The 21,528-nt window shown below is 38.1% G+C and overlaps 1 protein-coding gene across 2 annotated transcripts; it reads left to right on the plus strand.

Moving 5' to 3' along the window:
* Positions 1-878: 878 nt before the first annotated feature.
* Positions 879-21,511, plus strand: clcnk (chloride channel K). Of its 2 annotated transcripts, XM_008413064.2 has the most exons (20): positions 879-1,094; positions 1,174-1,330; positions 1,927-2,058; positions 2,822-2,950; positions 4,351-4,490; positions 4,636-4,713; positions 4,963-5,035; positions 8,081-8,206; positions 9,735-9,819; positions 10,117-10,218; positions 10,407-10,491; positions 11,038-11,184; positions 11,751-11,820; positions 12,550-12,660; positions 13,703-13,919; positions 15,302-15,435; positions 15,795-15,865; positions 16,217-16,297; positions 19,413-19,499; positions 19,623-21,511. In XM_008413064.2, exons 2-20 carry the CDS (start codon positions 1,180-1,182, stop codon positions 19,659-19,661), a joined length of 2,058 nt encoding a protein of 685 aa, XP_008411286.1. In that variant the 5' UTR covers positions 879-1,094; positions 1,174-1,179; the 3' UTR covers positions 19,662-21,511. The 2 variants fall into 2 exon arrangements, with proteins under 2 accessions (XP_008411286.1, XP_008411287.1); XM_008413065.2 differs by lacking the exons at positions 879-1,094; positions 1,174-1,330; positions 1,927-2,058; positions 2,822-2,950 and adding an exon at positions 3,815-4,057.
* The last annotated feature ends 17 nt before the right edge of the window (positions 21,512-21,528 follow it).

Below are 21,528 nucleotides of genomic sequence, written 5' to 3' on the forward strand. Positions count from 1 at the left end.
TATATATATATATAATCAGTCAAATAGAAAATATAAATTTTGTATTTGACTGAAAGGTGCTTTAAAAATTTATTGGATTTACATTCTATTTTTTAGAAAGTACTTATTTTCATCACGCTCTTTGTCTCTGTTCTGTGCGGCGCTTCCATGGAAACAAGTTTTACACAGATAACAGCTCTCTCTCTCTCTCTCTCTCTCTCTCTCTCTCTGTATTTGTATATATGGATGTGAGAGCGCTGGTGCTCACAGCATGCTGATTGCAAGGCTCTAAAAATAACATAAGTGCTAATTAATAGCTGAGGAAGATAAACATTAGCTAAAAGCTCATAAAAAAGACAAATGGTGTGAACAATGATTACATTGACCTTCCACAGGTTACTGAGGTTAAACTTTGATTTCCTATGAAGTGTGAAACAATTACAGGATTTGGGGGTATTCTTAGAAAAAGGTATTTGAAACCATAACTTTCGGAAAAGTGCAGGCAGGAATAATAATTTATGTCCAAGACTGTTTCTAAAAGTATTGGAATAAATAATAATAATAATAAAAAAGTCAAGCATTAAGTCTATAAATGAAGACAAATATGCAGAAGGAGCAGGTGGATGGTTAGACACTTTTCTTAATGTAATAATCAAAAGCACTTTTTGGTGATGAGAAAGTGTATAAATGAATGAACAAACGCATGATATATCATATTTATTCGCATGAGCCAAAACGCAAAACACATCTGTGTAAAAAAGGGAAATGATTGCAATACATTTATTTTTCTTTAGCTTTTGCTAAAGGGCTGGAATTACAATATAACATTCTATATATGTAAAAATCATAGAGTGATGGAGTCAATAAAATTCTGGCCCACGACCTGGAAAAAACTCATTTCAGTTTTTCATTTGACTGAAAAACTGAAATGAAGGTCACCTTCAAATGTTCCTCCAAAGAGTTAATATTAGCTACGCTTCCAAGCATGACCGCGCCATCATATTTATGCAAATACCTTAACAGAGGTCAGTCACAACCCAGATACACACCTAGCCACACCACACACACTTCTGCTTACAACTTTACTGATAGAACTCAGCACCTCCAAGCAGAAGGTGAGTCCACCTGCCTCATAAACTCATATTTCACTCTCATGTAGAATATATTTGATTCCTGCATTTTACTATATTTCAGGGCAACATGAAGAGCTTTGATAAGTCACTGGAGATAGAAACAGAGGAGGAAGGTAATGTCCAGAAGCAAGAAAATAACTCAGAAGCATCCCATAATAAAACCCCACTTCTGCTGGACTCATGGAAGCCATACAAGGGAACCCGGGCAAATGTCAAAGGTTAGTAATGTGAGAAAGGAGCCAATATTTAGTTCAAAGACCAGTAATCTGGAAAAGTGTCTGTAATATTTCATTTTAGCTATTGATAAGTTCAAGGACAAGTTAGTCAATATGCAACAAGCTTATGAAGATGAGAAGCAATATTTTCTGATTTGTCAACATGTAATTTCCGAACATAGACTTAAGGTCAAAAGAGGTTATTAGGTTTTCTGAAATGCATAAGTGATGCGCAAGAATAACAAAGTTAAGGAATCTGACCATGAATGTTTCTTTTCACAGTTTTCCTTGCTAACAAGAGTGCATCCTTGCATGAATCTCCTTTCCTCTATTTTCTTGCTATTTCAATGGTAATTTGTCTCTAACACTTATCTTTCTGCATTAATGTTTTTTTGAAGAAGTGGGAAAAAGTCTTGTCAGTCATTCTGTTCAGTTTGCTCTTGTGTCGTCCTCTACCTAAATGTGTGTCTGCAACCACTTTGTAATGCCAATCAGGAAGCTGCGAAGAAAGTTTCCATATAGAAATGAAATCTTCATGTGGCTCAGACATTAACGGCGTTTCGATTTGTCACAAATCACATGACTTTTTGTCTTTAAAGAATGGCTGTTAAAGCTGAGAGACTGTTTGGAAAGCGTCTGTGGGATTCAGTGGTATGGATTCGCCACTTTGGGGATTTTGACAGCCGTCCTAAGTTTCCTCATGGACTTCAGTGTGGCAAAGCTGCAGCAAGGTACACAAACATACACACACATTGTCAGCTTCTGTGATTAATAATCTAAGATAGCACAAGAAAGTGTCTAGCAAAGGTATTCACAGTGTTTTCTTTACAAATGCAAGCTTTGAGGTATTTTTGTTGGAAATTTATGTGGCAAATCAACACAAAGCAATGCACAATTGTGAGATAGATAAGTTTAGTTGGTTTTCAATAATTTTTTTTACAACAAAAAATATTAATTGCAGTGCTGTGGCTCTGTTCAGGGCCATTGTCCTGCTGGAATTAGAGTCTTAAGTCTTTCGTGGCCTCCACAAGGCTTACTTCCAAGATTTTCTGGTATTTAGCTCCTTCCTTCCTCCCATAAAGTCTCATTAACATCCCTGTCCCAGCTGAGGAAAAGCATCCAGACATTATGATGCTGCACGTATCATGTTTCACTTTGGGAAGGACGTATTCAGGGTGAAGTGCAGTGTTAATTATCCTCTACTGTTTTGAATGGTGTCCAAACAGTCCATGTTTGGTCTCGTCTGACCAGGAAAGTTTGTTTTACATTTAACGTGTCCCTGCTTGACCTGTGGTAAACTGGAACAGTATTTTAAAAATGCTTATCTCGACAACAAGTTTCTCCTTGGCACTATTCCATGAAGTCCTGATTTGTGGTTGGACTTCATTGGTGAGGAAGGCAATCTAACGAGGAAGAATATTTATTGAATGTAGAGCAAATACAAAATGGAAATGCAGAAGAGGATGACTATGTGATCTTCTGTTACATCCTTAGCTCATCTGTGGCTTTATGCGAAGCTGGAAGGCCACATTCTGCTGCAGTTCCTCTGCTGGACACTATACCCAGCATGCATTTGTGCTTTCGCCTCATCTTTCTCCCATAACATCTGTCCCTTCTCCACAGGTTTGTCCACAAGCAATTACTATACATTGCCTATATCTGTGATTGAACTCCCTTTAGGGATTTCTCCATGATGGGGTCTGAATACAGTCAGTATTGTCTTGGAAAACATCAATTGAAGAAAAATAAGTGTATTTTCCCTGTCACTTTATTTCTTTTAGAAATATCTATTCCTGATCAAAATGAAATATTCCTGAGGTAAAATAAATAAATAAAAAATCAATCCAAGATGATTCTTGTCAAAATCTTTCATGGCTTCATGTAATCGCAGTAAATCTGGCTTTGTTGCTGAAATGTTAGTGTTTATGGTGTTATACACTATATTGCCAAAAGTATTTGCTCACATCCAAATGATCAGAATCAGGTGTTGCAATCACTTCCATGGCCACAGGTGTATAAAATTAAGCACCTAGACATGCAGACTGTTTTTACCAACATTTATGAAAAAAATGGGTCTCTCTCAGGAGTTCAGTGGATTCCAGCATGGAACTGATAAGATGCCTGTGCAACAAATCCAGTTGTGAAATTTCCTCACTCCTAAATATTCCACAGTAAACGGTCAGCTGTATTATAAGAAAATTGAAGTGTTTGGGAATGACAGCAACTCAGCCACAAAGTGGTAGGCCATGACTACATAGTCATGGCCTACCACTACAAATGCCTCGCTGTAGGAGCGAGGTCAGCTGATGCTGAAGTGCGTAGTGCGAAGAGGTCACCAACTTTCTGCGGAGTCAATAACTACAGACCTCCAACCTTTATGTGGCCTTCAGATTAGCTGAAGAACAGTGAACAGAGAGCTTCATGGAATGGGTTTCCATGGTGGAGCAGCTGCCTCCAAACCATACATCACCAAGTTGGCTGCAGTGGTGTAAAGAATGCCGCCACTGGACTCTAGAGCAGCGGAGGAGCGTTCGCTAGAGCAACGAATCACGCTTCTCTATTTGGCAATCTGATGGACGAGTCTGGGTTTGGAGGTTGCCAGGGGAACTGATGCTTGTCTGACTGCATTGTGTTGAAGCTGTTCTAGCTGCAAAGGGAGGACCAAAGTCATAATGAACCCTGCGGATTAGGAATGAGATGTCATTTAAGCTCATATGCCAGTCAAGGCAGGTGGGCAAATACTTTTAGCAAATATAGCATATCTCAGCAAAATTAAGTAGCTTCTTGTTTTTTCTCTTCCAGTGAAAGATTATGACATAAAATTTGGAGAAACTTCTTTACATCAGCAAACTAAATATTCTGCAAAGCTTCAGTTTCAGCCTCTTTGTCTGTCCTTGATGTCTCCCAGCCTTTCTCAGAATCCCTGAAGTGTCATTTTAGGCTAAATCTTGTTTTTCCTTAGTGGGACCTTTTCGATCGTTATTCTGCCTTTTGGTTTATGCTCCATTATTATTTTTGCTCAGGCTCCGGTATACCAGAAGTGAGAACCATGCTGACCGGCATTGAACTGCCTCATTACTTGTCTCTCACTAATGTGTTCACCAAGTTTCTGGGTCTTATCTGCACACTGGCTGCAGGCAGCACCGTTTTCCTTGGCAAAGTTGTAAGTAAGGATTTGGAGCAACGATTTTCTCATAATATAGATGTACTCATGCAGCTTATACACACTGCAGGTGTTTTTTTGTTTTGTTTAGTTTTTTTTTTTGTTTTTTTTTACAACTTTCTGCCTCTTAACTTCTTAAATTCAGGGTCCATTTGTGCATCTTTCCACCATGATAGGAGCCTATTTGGACAGGCTTTGCAGACTCATTCAAGGCAAAAAGAAGGTAAAACCAGCTATGTGTTCAAATGTTTATATTGTATAGTGTCATTCTATTTCCATTTCCAAATCCATATAGTTTTTATATTCACTGATTTTCAGGAAATCATTTAGGATTTCCCACCATTTTTTTTCCTCAATATTTCAAACGATATGGTTTTCTGCCTGGGAAAAACACAAACTATCAGCTGCAGTTAGTTTCTGTGTAGGTCTGAATGAGAAGTATTCACCACAACATGTGTTGTATGATCTCCAGGATGCAGGAACAGAGATGATGGTTGTAGCTGCTGCGGTTGGAGTATCAAGCTGCTTTGGAGCGCCTGTCAGTGGTGAGAGAAATTGATGTAAAGGACATATTTAATGCATGTGCTGCATTGGTTTACTTCATATAAATTTAATGCATCTTTCATTTATTTTGCTTCCAGAGGATTACACACAGTGTAGTGAGAGATTTGTTCTAAATATATACTTTCAGATTCATTGGTATTTTTCATAGATCAGTAAAGACATGCTGTCAAAAACTGTCCCTAAAGTTCAATTTTAAAACAGATTCTTTAATAAATTGTCTTTTTTTTCCATTGACATAGCATTGGCTCATCTATTTAGTCTTTTTAAAAAATGTATAGAGTTCAAAATAAAGCAACACACACAGTATCAATCTGAAACTATGATGATTCTTGCAGCCCTTGCTACTGTGCACAGTACTCTTGTTTTTTTGTTGTTGGTTTTAGATTTTTACATAATCAGTGAAAAAACAATAAGCCCAGGTGTAACTACTCTGTGCTCTACTTCACAGCTTTGAAGCACATCTCATTCGAAGGTAGCTCCAATGTCAAAAAACAATGAGAATTATTTTTATTTATTTAGCTTTTTAACACATTTAAAATAAAAAATAAAAGGTGATCCAACTTAAAAATTGTAGTTAATTTTGCAAAGTTATCAAATTAAATGTATAAAAGTAAATATATTAAGTTCATGAAGTGATCATGTTAAGCAAACATAAATAAATTAAGTTTAGCAAACTTAATTTAATTACACGTAGCAAATTAATAAAAATATAATTTTTTAAAATTTGGAGTTTAGAAAAAAGTTTGCAATATGTTTCAAAGAATCTCTGTTCGTAGTAGATCACTTAGGTTCAGGTCGTCTCACCTGTCAAAGTGTTATTTATTCTGGTTGAGAGTTTGTCTCATGTTGTCTTAATGCTGTGAAAATCATGATAAATGCAACTTTGCTTTGCTTACAGTGCTTACACTGTAAAAACACAAGGGGGCGCCCCATCTCCATTGACACGTGCAAGTAATCAATGAAAAAAACGTTTTCTCTTTTTGAATGAGTGTGACAGGCCCTGATGGCGCCCTGGGCAGAGAACCATGTTGCACATAACAAAAACCAATAATCTGATAATGATGTTGGGACAAACAGCCACAAGACATTGAAAAACTTTGAAAGACCACCAGAGGGCTCAGAAAAATCAGGCCCACGACCTGGGCGTTGCTTTCTGTACAAAATATATTTAAGGAAAATGAGGGAAAATATCTTATTTTTTTAAATATACAATTTCCCTACAAGTAAGAGAAGGTATTTTCCAAATCCACTTTTTCAACTTTTTCCCCCTCTATGTCCATTTGGTCATCTTTTTGTCCTTCAGACCTAGGCCTGTCGTGATAAACGATAAATCAATTAATCGGACGATAAAAAAAAACCTATCGAGATCATTTTAATTATCGTCTTTATCGTCTCTTCCTGCCTTTTTTTCTTTCTGTTGATGACGCTGAATGAAAAAGGCTCAGCTCCGGTGCTCTCCACTGACCCTCATTTCCTTAGTGTAATGTCCAGCGCACTTTACACGAGTTGTCGACCCATTTTCAAACCCTGAGAGACACATTAGCCGACAGAAATCTTAGGTATAACGGTTCGATCGGGTTCGTCGTGCCGTGTGGTGTCCAGCCACATGGGCACAAAATAACGGCTGCAAGTCCAGTTAACTAATTTTAAAATCAGGCATTAATCAATGCTTCACTAGAATCTACCTGTGATGCATGTGGCTATAGAGTCAGYGTAAAGTCCTGACTGAATGAAAATAATTATAACCTATTTATTTCACGTTAACGAAGAACGTTAACGTGACATAAACATTGCTACCTCAGTGTTTATCAACTGAGGTAGCAGTTGATAAACACTGAGGTAGCAATTTGGCTCCAACTCCTCCCCTTGTCATTTCTATATTCTTTGCACGAAACGTTAAATAAATATTAATGTTGTTTCCACATATCATCTCAGACAGTGGCGCAACTACACATTATTCAGGTGGATGCGAAAGTATAAATCGGCGCCCCTCCCGCCCAGGCGACGATACGTGAAGGGTAAAACTCGCTACATTTACCTCGTTATGTGCGCGAGGTGAAGTGTATGAGAAAGCGTCATCGGCGCGCCGCCCCCTCCAGACGGGGTTTTGGCGCCCCCTCTGGTGCTGCGCCCCTATGCGTTGCATACCCTGCATACCCACTTTTTGCGCCACTGATCTCAGATGTCTGCTGGACTTCGGGTTGCGCCGTGTCAGCTGTTTGGGATTCCCCTCCGTAATTTCCCCTCAGAAAGCAGGAGAATCCGCGCTTTCTGATTGGCTACCTGCCACATTCAGCGTTAAGCTCCCAGTCAGGGAAAACCCCTGATTTAGATCAGAGCGGCCACGACGATCTACCGTWACCCACCACACACTGCAGGATGATCGGTTAGATCGGCCAACGATCTAAGATTGTCATAAGGGGAAAATAGCGGCAAAAATGGTGTAGTGTGAACTATTGCATTAGGTAGTCAGATGTGCCGGTTTTCTCCATTTAAATCTAGAGATTACTGAAGGGCAATACAGACTTCATAATCTGCACTCTTTTGGTTGAATGCAGTATTTATTTCCACTTTGGCTTTATGTTGTTTAGTTTTTATTCAAGTACGTTTTTTGTTAATGGAGACTGAGAATCCATTTTATTTTTGTTTTTGGTTGTTTTGTTTATTTAGTTTATCAGTTCCAGTGTTGCGTGTTATTTTGAAAATAAATATCAGGAAATCGCATGTATTATTAGTCATTTCCATTAAATCAGTGTTAAAAGGTTTTTGAAACAATATTATCGTTTATCGCAATAATTTCTTTAGACAATTAATCGTCCAGCAAAATTTGTTATCGTGACAGGCCTATTCAGACCAATTCTTGACACCAGAGTGTGAGACCAACATTGCCATGACACAACTAACATAAAAATAGGTTGCGTTGTAACAGCTTAAATAAAACATGCATGACTCTCAACACAGGAAACTATCTGACAACACTATAAATGTACATATTTGTAATATGTTTGTGTCCATTTGTGGTGTAGGTGTGCTGTTCGGCGTGGAGGTGATGAGCTCTCACTTTACCGTGAGGCATTACTGCCCGTGTTTCTTTTCGGCTGCCTGCGGGGCTCTGACCTTTCACCTGCTGTCGATGTGGAGCAGAGATGGAGGTGAAGGGTCTGTCTATCGAGACGCAACGTTAGTCTTATCTGGATTCAATGTGATTACAATTCAGAAAGCAAATTTTATAACACTTTTCTAAGCGTTTGAATTGAGGTTCTGTTATTTAAGGTTATAAATATTTAAGGTTTAGGGTTATTTCAGGTTATAAATAACCTTAAATAACAGGTTATTTACTGCTGATACAGCTGCATCAGCAGTAAATGAGACTGGGTCTTTTTTGTGTATAAATCCTGTTTAGTTGTTCTTGGAGGTTGAAACTTACTGGAAATGCTTTTTTTTTTGGTAATCTTTTAAACTGTTGCCGTATTTGTTTCAGGAACGTTATTTACAAAGACTCATTCACCAAGAAAGGGAAGTAGAAAGCGATACGTTTTCAGTCATGTTACATTGTGCTACCAAAAAAGGTCCAAGTATCATTGAATCATTGTGAAGGTGTATTTAATGAGGAAAAATGAACTTATAATGGCTGGAGAAAGGAAAGAAAGAACCACAGGAAGCAAACTGGTGAAACGATGGAGGGATCAGACAAAGAATGAACGCAAAGCAGTGCTGTAAAAAGCAAATTCAAACTGGAAAGAAAAGGAGTCGAGGCAACTCGGGAAAAATTACCAGCACATTTTGCAGTTTATGATTATACTTTGAATGTACAAATGTAATATTATCTAAGACATTACCGACAACTAGGTGGGAAGCATCCAAAAATTGTACTCAAGTAAGAGTAGCACTACTTAAATGTATTTTTTGCTCAAGTAAAGTGTAAATGTCCAAGAATTTACTCAAGAGTATTTGGCAAATAGGTAACTCAAGAACTGAGTAACAAAAACATCAACCATTTAATATTTACAAAAATGCACCATCAAATGGACCAGTTAAGTGGAAATGTATGTATGTTGGATGTGGACACAAAATGAAATAATTAACATAAACGACATAATTACAAAAAAAACAAATCAATTTCTTTCAGTATTAAACTTAAAATAAAAAACTGCAGGTGTGTGTCCATGTCTGGTGAGTTTTTCTATAAAACAAGCTTGTTTTTTATGATGTGAAGTTACTCACAGTGGGTGAGGAAACCAGAAATTTGACTGCAGTGAGCAGTGATACTTTATGTTACTTCAGTAAATGGTACAGCGTGGTGAAATATATTTAGTAGAGTTTATTTTTCAAAAAAGTTATTCAAGTAAATATAACTGAGCAAATGAAACTAGTTACCATCCAACTAACCTCTCAACTGAACCTCAAAAATCCAAAACTATTCGTTTAACAGAGCGCAGAAACGTCATCTATTTCAAAGWACAAGGTCTGATCTACAGGTAAATGTAACACTTTCACATGTTCACTTGTCAGCAGTGTTGTAAATAATCAAATAACTTGCAGTGTCAATTACTTGGGAAAAAAACAACTATCCAATACATTTGGGTTAACTGTAAATTTCATTAAAACATCAGTGCAATAACGTGAGTGAATATTAGATCTTTGCCCGACTGTTGATTCCAATTTGCTTTGTGTCCGCAGAGACTCTTCAGGCGTTGTTCAAAACCAATTTCCCCACCGCTTCACCTTTCTTCCCACTTGAGATCCTGCTGTTTGCTTTACTGGGGTTAGTTGACTACGACAGCCTCTGCTTAGCTCAACAAAACCTCAATTTGTCTTTGGCTAGCTAATAAAAACTGACATTTGGTTTTAATATTAATATCAGAGAGTCAGATCCTCTGTGTTTTCCTTCAGTTTTAATTAGCAGTTCTAGTTTTTTTCCCCCCTCTCTTTTATATCATTTCCCGGCCTCCCTCCTCTGCAACCCTTCCCCAGTTCTAATGACTTCCGATCATCGTCTGCTGCCCGAGTGAAAATGACTCCCAGGTCTCTCATTCTGGACTGTGTCGCTGTCTGAAAACAGGCTGCTGTGCGGGGCCGGGACCCGCTGCTACCTCTTCTGCCACCGCTGGATCCTGAAGTTCACCAAAACGAATCGGGTCTTCCTTACGATGCTGACAACAGAGTGAGGCTTCTTTACAATGCGGGTGTGAGGCAGTGATGAGTCACCTGCAGTGTCTTTTAAAAGCATCCGTAATGACACTATTGATCTATTTTTCATTTACTAACTTCTTTTCTAGAACACACAGAGCATCTAAATGAAAAACAAAACAAAGAACCAAATGTCTGTGTTGTGTGAAAACCTCTCTGCAGGAAGGGTCTGTACTCTGGTCTTGTTGTTTTCTTTCTGGCATCGCTGACGTTTCCCTACTCTGCAGGTCAATACCTGGCCTCTAAGGTGAGAGTCAAAAGCATTTAAAAGCTGAGCCACACAATCAATAAGCTGGATCTATTGTTTGTTGTGGATAAATTGTTTAAAATAGGGGTATCCTTTGATTTTTCCTATACCTAAAGAAGGATACGTGCTTTTCAAGTTTGTTTCACAGGTAAAAGTATCTGGGGTACATATTAATTCAGCCTCCTAACCGCCTGTGTTCCTTGGTCTTTGTGACTCTTTTCGTTTCACGTTCTCTAACAAACGTCTGACCAGCTGGAGTTACCATGAGGTGAAAAAGCACACGAGTTGATCCTATTCACTAACAGGTGACTCCTGGTGACAGTTGGATTTTAAAGAGCTGAATACATGTGCATTCCTCTCTTCTCAGATTTTCATTTGTAAAACATTTTTGAAAATGATCAACAATGGGAGTTTGTGTGACGTACAAAAAATCTCGGAGGGGTGGGGGTGGGGAATAAGCACCATCTTACTTATGGGTTTGTTTGTTTCACACCAGCTTTGGTCGAGGTCAGACTGTAATCTAAATGTCACTTATCTGTCTATCAGTGCACCACAAAGCAGCTCCTCTCTTCCCTCCTGGAAAGCAGACAATGGTCCCACAATGCATCTGTGCGACTGGAGCTGGACTCACTGGAATGGAGCTCGTCGGGCGCCCCCATTTTCCTGTCCTTGGCTTTCTTTCTGCTCATGAAGGTACAAATAATTTAAAGGTCAATTATGGATCTGCTCTTTTCCACCAGCCTTCCAACTCCTCAAAGGCACAAAGGCATTAACATTTTCACAATGGAAAACGCAAACAAAAGCCATTGTAACCTTTCAGGTAGAAATGTTGTCTGACACATAATATTTAGACACCATAGCTGCGAATGCAAGGAGTGATTTTACTCACTCATTTTCATTGCATTCATGCAAAAGAAATGTTTCAAATGTAGGAATGTGTTCCTTTCGAGGAGCTTCAGACGTCCTTTCACTCATAAATTCAACGCACACTTGAGTGCAGTTTGTTCGGGATTTGTTTACTACGGCTTCCTTCCTCATGCTGCATCCAAATGGAAATGAGACAGATTCAGTATTCATGAGAGCAAAAACTGAGTTGGCACACACACATGCACATGCACACACACACACACGCACACACACACACACACATACACGCACACACTTCCCTGCGTGCAAGTTGCGAGTGACTCATCATCGGTGCAGGTGTCAGCAGAGCCGAAAGGATTTAACCGTCTTGTTCCTCTGTTGTTGATTCGGAGATGTGGATGTTGGTCCTGGCCTGCACGCTGCCTCTGCCAGCAGGATACTTCATGCCTGTGTTTGCCTATGGTGAGTGACGGGACTCAAACTAAACAAGATGTTCAAGCTTGAATGCCCAGAAGAAAAAAAAAAGGGTCATGTTTAAATTTAAATTTGGCAGTCCAGTTAAGACTGAGATCCTCAGAGTACGACCAGACCTCTTCCACTGCATCAACGTGAAATTGTGATTCTGAAATGAAGCAAAATGTATAACAGAAACAGCCACTAAATAATGAGTGTCACTTTACAATAAGGCTCCTCTTAGAAAATGGCTACTAAATAGTTTGTAGATATCTTATCCATTCATCTATAAACACTATAAAAACCATTATTAATATGCAGTAATTGAGCGTGAGAAGGAGACTTTATGCTAGAAACATATTTTTTATAAATGTTAATTGTGCTTACAAATTAGTCTAATAATGTAAGGCTAAGAAGCCTTTATATCTTAATGAAACCTGCTAGCCTTCATTCAGATAAATGACTGAAAGAGTGCAGCAACAGGTGGGGGAGGGATGAATCTGTATTAATTTGTGTCTAATACAGCCAGAGAAAAAACTCCATTGACTCCTGTAAAAATGACAGAAAACCTTTAAAATGCAGTTGGCTTTGGAACTAAGTGTAGTCTTAGTTTTAAAGTGGAGTTCGAAACAAACCTTTGAAAACCTTGGTTTATGTTGATACCAGGAGCTGGTGAGTGCAAACTCACCAGATATTCTGTGTGAGTAAAAACTCAGAGATCTTTTTGTTCTTCCTCAGGTGCAGCTATGGGTCGTCTGTTTGGTGAGGCCGTTGCCTACGTTACCACTGGGAGAGATGTTCTAGGACAACAGTGGACATCTGTAAATCCTGGAGGCTATGCTCTTGCAGGTAGAAAATAATATAATCTATATTCCTTTGCTGCTGATGTACATGTGTGGACAAAATTGTTGGAACCTCTCTGTTTTTGACCGAAAAACCAACAGTTGTCACTGAAATAACTAGAATTGGACAAAAGTAGTAATGTATGATAATTTAGAAAATATTAGTCAATCCAATAAAAAACAGACATTTTTATTGTCGCTAAGAATAAATGAGGAAAAAAAACAGATGAAGAACTATCTATCTGGTTGGCTGGCTGTTATCTGTCTGCCGTCTTTTTTTTTTCATGTGATATTCTGAGATATTATCAATAATAGTTCCCTTACCCCGTGGAAGAAAAATGTAATAACATGAGTTATTTTTAATAAATAGGGCTTTAGTGAGTTTTTTGAAAAGTAAATAAATCCTCATTAAGGTGAAATCTAACAAGATACTCAGACTGTATCACTCTGTAACAAAGCTGACTTTGCAGATCAGCTTCTTATGAGTCTGACAGCACGACTACAGCAGCCTTGTTAGCCTTCGCCACTCTGAGGGCTGATTACAGTTTTAACAAGTACGATGTGACATCTTCCTTTGACAGCTATGGAAGTTATTGGCTATAATAAGCTCCCAGAAGCTCAGTTAAGAAAAATCCAAGCCGACTCATTAAGGGGGTGAATTCTTTTGATCCACTATTATTCAGCAACATGAAGATATGCTTGTTAGTTTGACAAAGTTAGTCAAAGTGGAAAAGAATTATTTATCCGCATTGCCAAGACTGTGTGTTGAGCATTGAACTTTCAACCCAAGACAGTCAGCCATTAAATGTGTTCACTTCCATACTTAATGTTGTATATTTAACACTCTGCAACATGTTAAAAATATCTTCTGATTCATCTGCTCCAAGCAGATTTCATGTTTTTAGACTTAAATGGATTTTATATCAGGATGCAAAATGTAAATGTATTTTAATGTAGCCAACTGTTCAACACAAAACTTGCGATACTTGTGTGTAAGCTGCACTGAACATCGATGAGCAGCTAATTTGATCATTGCTTCTGCCTCGCAGGTGCAGCTGCCTTCTCTGGTGCTGCCACCCACACTCTGTCCCCGGCTCTGCTGGCCGTGGAGCTAACTGGGCAGGTCACCCACGCTGTGCCTGTCCTCCTGTCCACTCTGGTGGCCAACGCCGTGGCACGCTCCAGGAACTGCCCGTCTTTCTACGATGGCCTTTCTATCAGTAAGAAGCTCCCACACCTGCCCTCGCTGAAGAAGGCGTGTCCACAGTAAGGAGAAGCAAAGGGCAAATTATTCAGCATTGACAAATTCAACCATAATTACCTCAATTCTAAACTATGAGAGCAAGTTAGAATCTGTGCTATTGGCTGGGGAGAGGCTGAGGTGGAGATTTGTTTAATTTTTTAAAATATTATTTTCAGACTTTACCAACGGCAAATGCTTTTAAAATGTTTTATTTTGACGCCAGCAGCTTTGGTGTTTATTACTGTCTGTGAAAGGATAGGTGCTCTGACTTTCACATAGGTCAAATGATTTTATTATTGTATCTTTTAATTGATTTTATGTATTTTGTCCTTGAATGTCGAGAAAGGCACCTATAGATAAATATTATTATTATTATTAGTGCATGCTTGCTTTTCCATTTTCATTTCATGACAGGATTTAGTGTCAAACTACAAAACATTTTTTTTAAATAAATCTCCATCGGTTGATTATTTCTGTTAACTGAAGTAAAAATTAATAATAATAAAAAAATGCCATTTGTTGAGACATTATTATTGAATAAAATGTTCCCAAATTTGTACTCTCAAAGCCCCAGCATGTCTCACAGCAATTAATCAATGAATAACAAATTAAGCTAAAAAAAAGTTGATTCTGTAAACCAAACATAGATGTCACACATTTTTATAAACTGAATTATTTTTGCAATAAATCTGCTTTGAAAGAGTATTTTTATTGATCTAAAAAAAATTCACACTCTAAATGGGTATTTGTGTTGAATAAGCAATTTCAAAATGAAATTGGACTTTAATTCACCAGATAAGACCACAAACATTATGAAACTTTGTAGATAATTTCATTCAATTTGTATCACTGCAGAAAACACTGAGCAATAGTTTCTTTATAAAGCAAACTTTAGTAATAACAGAAATAAGAAATGTATTTTACAGTAAGAATTTATTTTTCACATCTTCACTGATTAATAATATATAAACTAATATTATTATATTGTTAACAATATAGACAGACAGACAGATACTGCACATATGGCTCTAACCTAAAGTTTACAGAAAAAATGGAGCACAGTTTAGTTAATTTATTTTTTCCAAACATATTCACATTCACAATTCAAATACCATTGAAAAATAGTATATTTTTTGTTTTTATAACAAGTTGTTATATAAAAAAACTTACTCTTAAACCTGCCCTGCCCCCTTCCTTTATTTGTCCTATTTGTTTTACACATTATTCTTTATTTAAATAAAAAAGAAAACATAAATATATATGTTATTTGTTGTTACAGCTGAATCGTGTCAAAATCTGAATTCAGTAAAATCAATGGGTTTGGAAGACATATTCTGTTTTCCTGTCATGTGTATCGTCCCTAGATGGTTTTGTCTGAGGTTTTATGCAATTTGTGTCCTTTTAGGCTTCCGTCCACACCACTGGGGAAGGTCATGGGGGTGAAATCAGTGCAGCTTCAGAAAGCAGCTGGGCCAGCAGAGGTTCAGTCTGCTGTCAGCAACAGCAGTGAAGCACAAATCCCCGTGGTGGACTCACACGGTACGCAAAGAGCTGTGGATATACACACACTCTACTGACTCAGACCGCACCCACAGAAAGCAAAGACAGGAGAAGCGTGGTGGATTACACGCACAAAATCTACAGCGTTCTTTCGAAAGTGCTGTGAAACTCACTATTACCCTGCGAGATTGACTGAAGCAGTTCAGCGGAGTGAAAGTGCAATAATTCTCACAGAGAAGACAATTTTGTGAAAATTGACTTCTGAGCCTTTCAGCAGCAATCATATGGGGCAATTTTTATGTCTGGAACTTTTGACCCATCAAAATACTGATTGCCTCACTTTCACACCATCTGTGAAGAAAATGTTACCTTTCTTGGTTCTGCTTTGTTGTTGTCAGAGTCGCAGGTGTTTCTGGGCTCCGTTCTGCGGTCGGACCTGCTGCTGTTCCTGCATCGCTGTCAAACTCAGGTAAACGGGTGCAGACAAAGGCAGGGATTGCTGAAAAGCGTAGAGGAGCTGCTTGGAAAGCAGACCTTGTCTTTAAAATCCCTTTGGGTGAAAAAAAAAGGAGGCTGGAAGCATAATATACAGACAGGACTGCCGAGAGTCTGATGTAAAAACTCATTTTATTACAGCTCACATCCATCTTAAGGCAACATCTACTCACAAATAAATGCTCCTTATCAAATAATTGCACCACAGCTTTGGTCAAGGATTAAGTTTAAGAATATATGAAAATAGACTTTTAAGAGGTCAGTGGGAACAGCTGAGGCTGAATCCTGCTTCTTTATAAATTGAATGATTATTGCCTTTGTGCAGCGCATTGAGGGACGACTGGACGAGATGTGCAGCATACGTCCAAACTCGGTCGTGGTGTCGCCTCACAACACAGTGCAGGAGGTCAGGTGATGCATAACACACTAAATCAACTTCAGACTGAGTCTTTGACTCCAACTTTACTCTACACCAAGGGTTTTTGTCTAGTTTCTAGTGCAAATATCTTAGTACACTTAAAATAAGACAAAACTGACTTCAACATAAATTATCAGCAAGGTACGGGAGTTTATTTTAAGTCAATAATAAAAAGTATTAGTTTCACTGGGAGATTATTTCACTTTTAACATTAGCAACATTTTTTGTAATGAGTGGAAAAATCTGCCAGTGGAACCAGTACATTTTATCAATATTCACTAATTATTGACTAAACTCAAGCTCCTAAATCTTGCTGAGAAGAGTCTTGTAAGTTAGCTTTGTCTTATTTCAACTGTGCTTAGACATTTGCAGTAGAAATAGACAAAAAAAATACTTAGTAAGATTTTGAATTTTTTGCAATGGATTTTTGCATTTTTGCAAAACATATTACAACCCCAATTCCATTGAAGCTATGACATTGTGTAAAACTTAGATAAAACAGAACATGTTGATTAGTAAATCCTCTTCAGCCAATATTCAATAGAATACACTACAAAGACAGGGGCATGTTCAGCACTGAGCTACATCACTTTTCCTGTGAAAACACCTGATAGGCGTTTGGGAACAGAGGACTAATTTTTGAAGCTTAGTAAGTGAAATGTTTTCTCGTTCCTTCTTGGCGTATAACTTCAGTTGACAAACTATTAGGGCCATACTAGCAAAAATAAAGAAAATAGAGTCATAAAATTACAAGAATAAACTCATAATATTATGACTTTATTCTTATATTACTATATTTACAATAAACTTTAAATATCTCTTCTTTGTTGTGTATTCAACAGAATATAGGTTGACAAGGATTTGTAAATCATCTCATTTTACTCAATTTCCTAACTTCATTGGAATTTGGTTTGTAAACGGATAGAATTGCTGGGGGAAAAAAAAAWCTTTCTTCCCATAAATATGTATACATGTACTGTTTTTGTTTCTACTAACGAAGAGTGTTGAGTGTTGTATTATCAATCTGTGTACTCTGGGACTCATGAGTGCTTATCGGAGGGACAAATGTAGGGAAGAAACAGTCTCTATAGTGGTTTGTTTTCATAGCTCTGGTCAAAAGGTATAAATCCAAACAGTTTGTGTCCAGGATGTGTATGGTCACCGTGCAAATCCTGTAAGGGGGGATTGTCAGCCCAGATGATCGTCTCTTCAGACCTGATTCCTTGTTGCAGTCTGGTCCTGTCATGTTTTGTATCACAATCACACTGGATGTGAACAGGACAGACTGTGTGGAAGAAGACCAGAAGTCTCTGCTAGGCGTCTTCTGAACAGTCGCTACGCACCACAAAATTAGTCGATCTGATCCTTGACTGGCCCAGATTGGTGATCAGATGGTGACAAATGACCAGGATGCATTTTTAAATGACTTCTTCAGTTCATCTTATGATTTCAAGTATTGTTCAGGTTTATCAAGCCAAACAAAATCTGTTTGCGTTTCTATTTTTAACTTTGCAGACCGGCTGCAAATTTGGGATGTGAGTCCATGTGAAAGCTTACTGTACAATTAGAAAGCAAAATGAAAAACTCAGCGTAAATAGAGCTTTTGAATAAAAGTGCGAGGTTACAGACGCAGCAACAAGTGATTTATGTGCTATGCACACAGCAGAAAATTGCCATAAAGCAGCAGAGGACAGAGAAAGTACATAACGCAAGCAGCATCTCAGTGTATTCCCCAAAGCTTTCTTTGTTCGAGTGTGCAGTATAGCCATTTGTCCATTCCTCCTCATAGAACTGCTCAGTTTTTCATTTATGCTCATATCTTCTCTGGAACAGAAATGGGCGTTTTGTGATGGCCAGAACATCGGCTTTGTTGTCCTTATGTTATCCTTATAAAATGGGAAGAATGTCTCATCATAAGCGTAGCTTGTAGCTTGTAGCTTGTAGCTTATACTTATTCATGAGTAATAAGGAATTATTAGCGTAAAACAAGCTCCTATATTTTGCTGAAGAGCTGTAAGTTAGTTACAAATATCAAATGAACTGAGATATTTGGACTTGATAGAAGAAAAAAATACTTGAAAATATTTTATTCACTGTGTGAATATTTGGCATCAACTGTAAGTGTGTCTCCTTTGTCATGTTATATACAAATCCGTTTTGACTTTAATGTGGTCTTGATTTTAGAGTTACATGAAAACTCTGTGAGTGTTACACTCAGAGCGAACCTTCTGAGAATCATTCCCAGAATCTGCAGGGGGGTTTTTGCAGCATTTTGTGTTTCGGTCCAGGCAGGCAGCTGGCTTTGAGCAACAGAAACATCTTTGCGCAGCAGGGCACTAAGCAGCAGATTGACAGAGCTCAGCGCAGCTTTTAGCACATGAGGCACGCATTTCCCTCTGGACTCTGAGGACCAACAGCATCACACAAAGATGAGTAATCGTTTTCAGGAGCTGGATGAAAACAACCTCATTTTAGTCCGAAATCCGTGAGGAAAAGGACAATATGGTCTCGATATTTCTTTAGAGTGAATGTCTGTCACTGTTAAAATCATAAAACACTAACCTGAAACACAGACAGAAACATAATCTTGCACTCATTACTAGTAAGTTAAGGTTTTTTCTTTGTTTTTTTGCTGACTCCATCATGTTATGACATCATAGCAGGTAAAAAAAAAAAAGAAAAACGAAAAATGACTGTCTGATTAGGGTCATGCTTATGATTCAGGTAAACAGAAAGATAAAATTACTAGGATTTTTCAAGAAGCTTACAAAAACTAAACGTTAAATTTAAAATATTTTTTACCTTGTTTTTAATTTCTCCCTGTGTTCTCCCTCTCTTTAAACCACCATAAACTTGCTGAGAAATTGTATTTCTTAACAAGGATTCATTTTGTCACATAATACTCGATTTATGGGTTGGATTTCTTTTTAGTGCAAAATTGTGGTACAACAATTAAAAATGTATGTGTAAGGTTTTCACAAGATGCTACCAGGAGTACCAACAAATTTCTATGCATCCGTAGGTTTATTCCTTTTTCATAAGCAGAAAATGATGATGCAAACATTTTTTTTAAAATCTGTAGTTTCTTTTTCTTCCATTTCAGGCCTACAACATGCTGAGCGTTGTTCCAGCTCAGACCGTTTTTGTGGCTGACAGAGGAAAGCTGGTGGGACAGATCACAATGTCAGAGGTACAAACTACTGAGGAATATGTGGATTTTTACTGTTGCCCACAAATACTCTGACCTCTGACACATTTATCATCAGGGAGCAAGTAGCTGGTCAAAGTTTTGTGACTCTTTCTCTTTTTTCAGATGAAACTAATTTTGGAAGGCTTGGCCAAGGACATCTAAGCAGCGTCAACATGGGATCGGCACTTCCTGTCATCAAATTTAACCCGACATGAATAGCATCTCTCTCTGATTAGCATGCGACAAAGCCCACATCCGATAATGCTATCACTCCTTCATTCCCCAAGTGTAATGATGTTTGCACAACCACAAAACTGTAATTAACTGTCGACTCCGATGGTAAATATTCATTAAAGCTTTTTTTTTTTTGCCTTTTAATTGTAATCAGCGGTGATGGGTCCAGAAAAGAGAGAGCGCACAACGTCATCATTCACTGATCTGTGCTTTTTGACATGGTAATGAGATAAATACTACTAATATTCTGCAGATGTGAACACAAAGGCTGTTTTAGTAGCTCATACACCAGTTGCCACAATGAAATCTGTGCTATGTTTTCTTCTGATAACCAAGTCTCACTCAGTGTTGGCTGTTGAGCTACACGTTTGTGTGATGGAGAAGCGCATAACAGAGAATTTCTTTTATAAAGTCTATTATATATATTCTTTTTCACAATTATTTGCTATTTATGTTGATATCCTGCATAAAATCCCAATGAAATACACCAAAGGACTTGGTTGTAACATGACAGAGTGGTGTGAATGTGCTGTGCTGTGGACTGTTCCTCTGTTTAAGCTGGCTTTGAGGGCGCAGAGACCTCATATTAATTTACAGATGTTTCAGCTTGTGAGGTGATATCTTGTCGTGGTGTCAGATTTGCCTTCACCATAAGATGAGCTTTTCCAACTTTGAACCGATCCAGCGACATTCACGGTGTCTCGCAGATGATTCTGTAGAAAATCTTGAAAACCCTCAAGATGCCTGGAAAAGTTGTTGATCAAAACTATTTTAAAGATTTCAATAAACTTTCTCATCTGAATTAAAAAGAAAAAATGCTAAAGATGGTTTAAAGCTTTTTCCACAATGTTTTCCTAAAATATTTTTATGCACATATTTCCTTTGCCTCTCAGTGTCATGTCTGCTGCCTAAATAACCCCACATGCTATGTTGCAGAGGGGAAATAGACCGTCATTACTTCTGTGCTTTGCTGAAGGGCTGCGATGAGTCACTGGAAATCATTTGTTCAAGTGCATCTACTGTCTGATCTCCTCAAACAGCAGGGGGGAAGCAGCCACGATGCGCAGCACAGCGTCATGTTGTAAAGACGTCCCTCGAAAGATTACGATGACAGGTCGCACCAACCGCTCCTTTCAACGTCCCCCTCACTTTTTTTTCCCCCTAATCTCTCTCTGTAACACGCAGAGTTGCTGACGTACGTACAGAAACACACACCAATGACGTGTGAGCGGCTCCTTTCCTCCCTCGCTGTATTTCCTAAACCTTGCCGTTTCTCCTCGCTGCACCTGGGGCTTTCAGACAGAAAAGTGTGAATTAAAGCTAATCATGTTTCTGACTCAGATAATTGGATGGAGGACATTTTTCTCAGTTGAGAAATCTTAGAGGACAGATTTTTCTTTTTTTTTTCTTTTATTCTCACTTGGTCAAGGTCAGCTCTTTAGTCCTTCAATATGAGGACTGAACTCATTGTTCTCCCTCCTCTGCTATATTATCTTCTTGCTTTCATTAACACCGAAAATAATCCTACATAAGTTCCTCTGTTTTTTGTGCATCTCTCCTCTTGTCTTTTCTGAGTTCTGGTTCTGCTAGAGGTTCCTTCCTGTTAGAGGGGAATTTTCCTCTCCATTGTTGCTCAGTGTGAGGGATTGCTGTGAAGTCAATGACTCGATGCAATTCGTTGGATTTTCTTAGATACTGTAATTTTTGATAACTAGGATTGGAACCTGTGTGTGATTAAAGTGATTATTTTTTAATTTAGTTGTAGTGACATTTGTGAATTGGCACTATATAAATG

Source organism: Poecilia reticulata, linkage group LG7, assembly GCF_000633615.1.
Source record: "Poecilia reticulata strain Guanapo linkage group LG7, Guppy_female_1.0+MT, whole genome shotgun sequence".
In the NCBI taxonomy this organism is placed as follows: Eukaryota; Metazoa; Chordata; class Actinopteri; order Cyprinodontiformes; family Poeciliidae; genus Poecilia; species Poecilia reticulata.

Coding starts and splice junctions, on each gene's coding strand:
- clcnk (XM_008413064.2), top strand. CDS start 1,180: ATGAAGAGCTTTGATAAGTCACTGGAGATAGAAACAGAGGAGGAAGGT. Junction 2,059..2,821: donor TGTGGCAAAGCTGCAGCAAG/GTACACAAACAT, acceptor TTACATCCTTAG/CTCATCTGTGGCTTTATGCG. Junction 19,500..19,622: donor GACAGATCACAATGTCAGAG/GTACAAACTACT, acceptor CTCTTTTTTCAG/ATGAAACTAATTTTGGAAGG.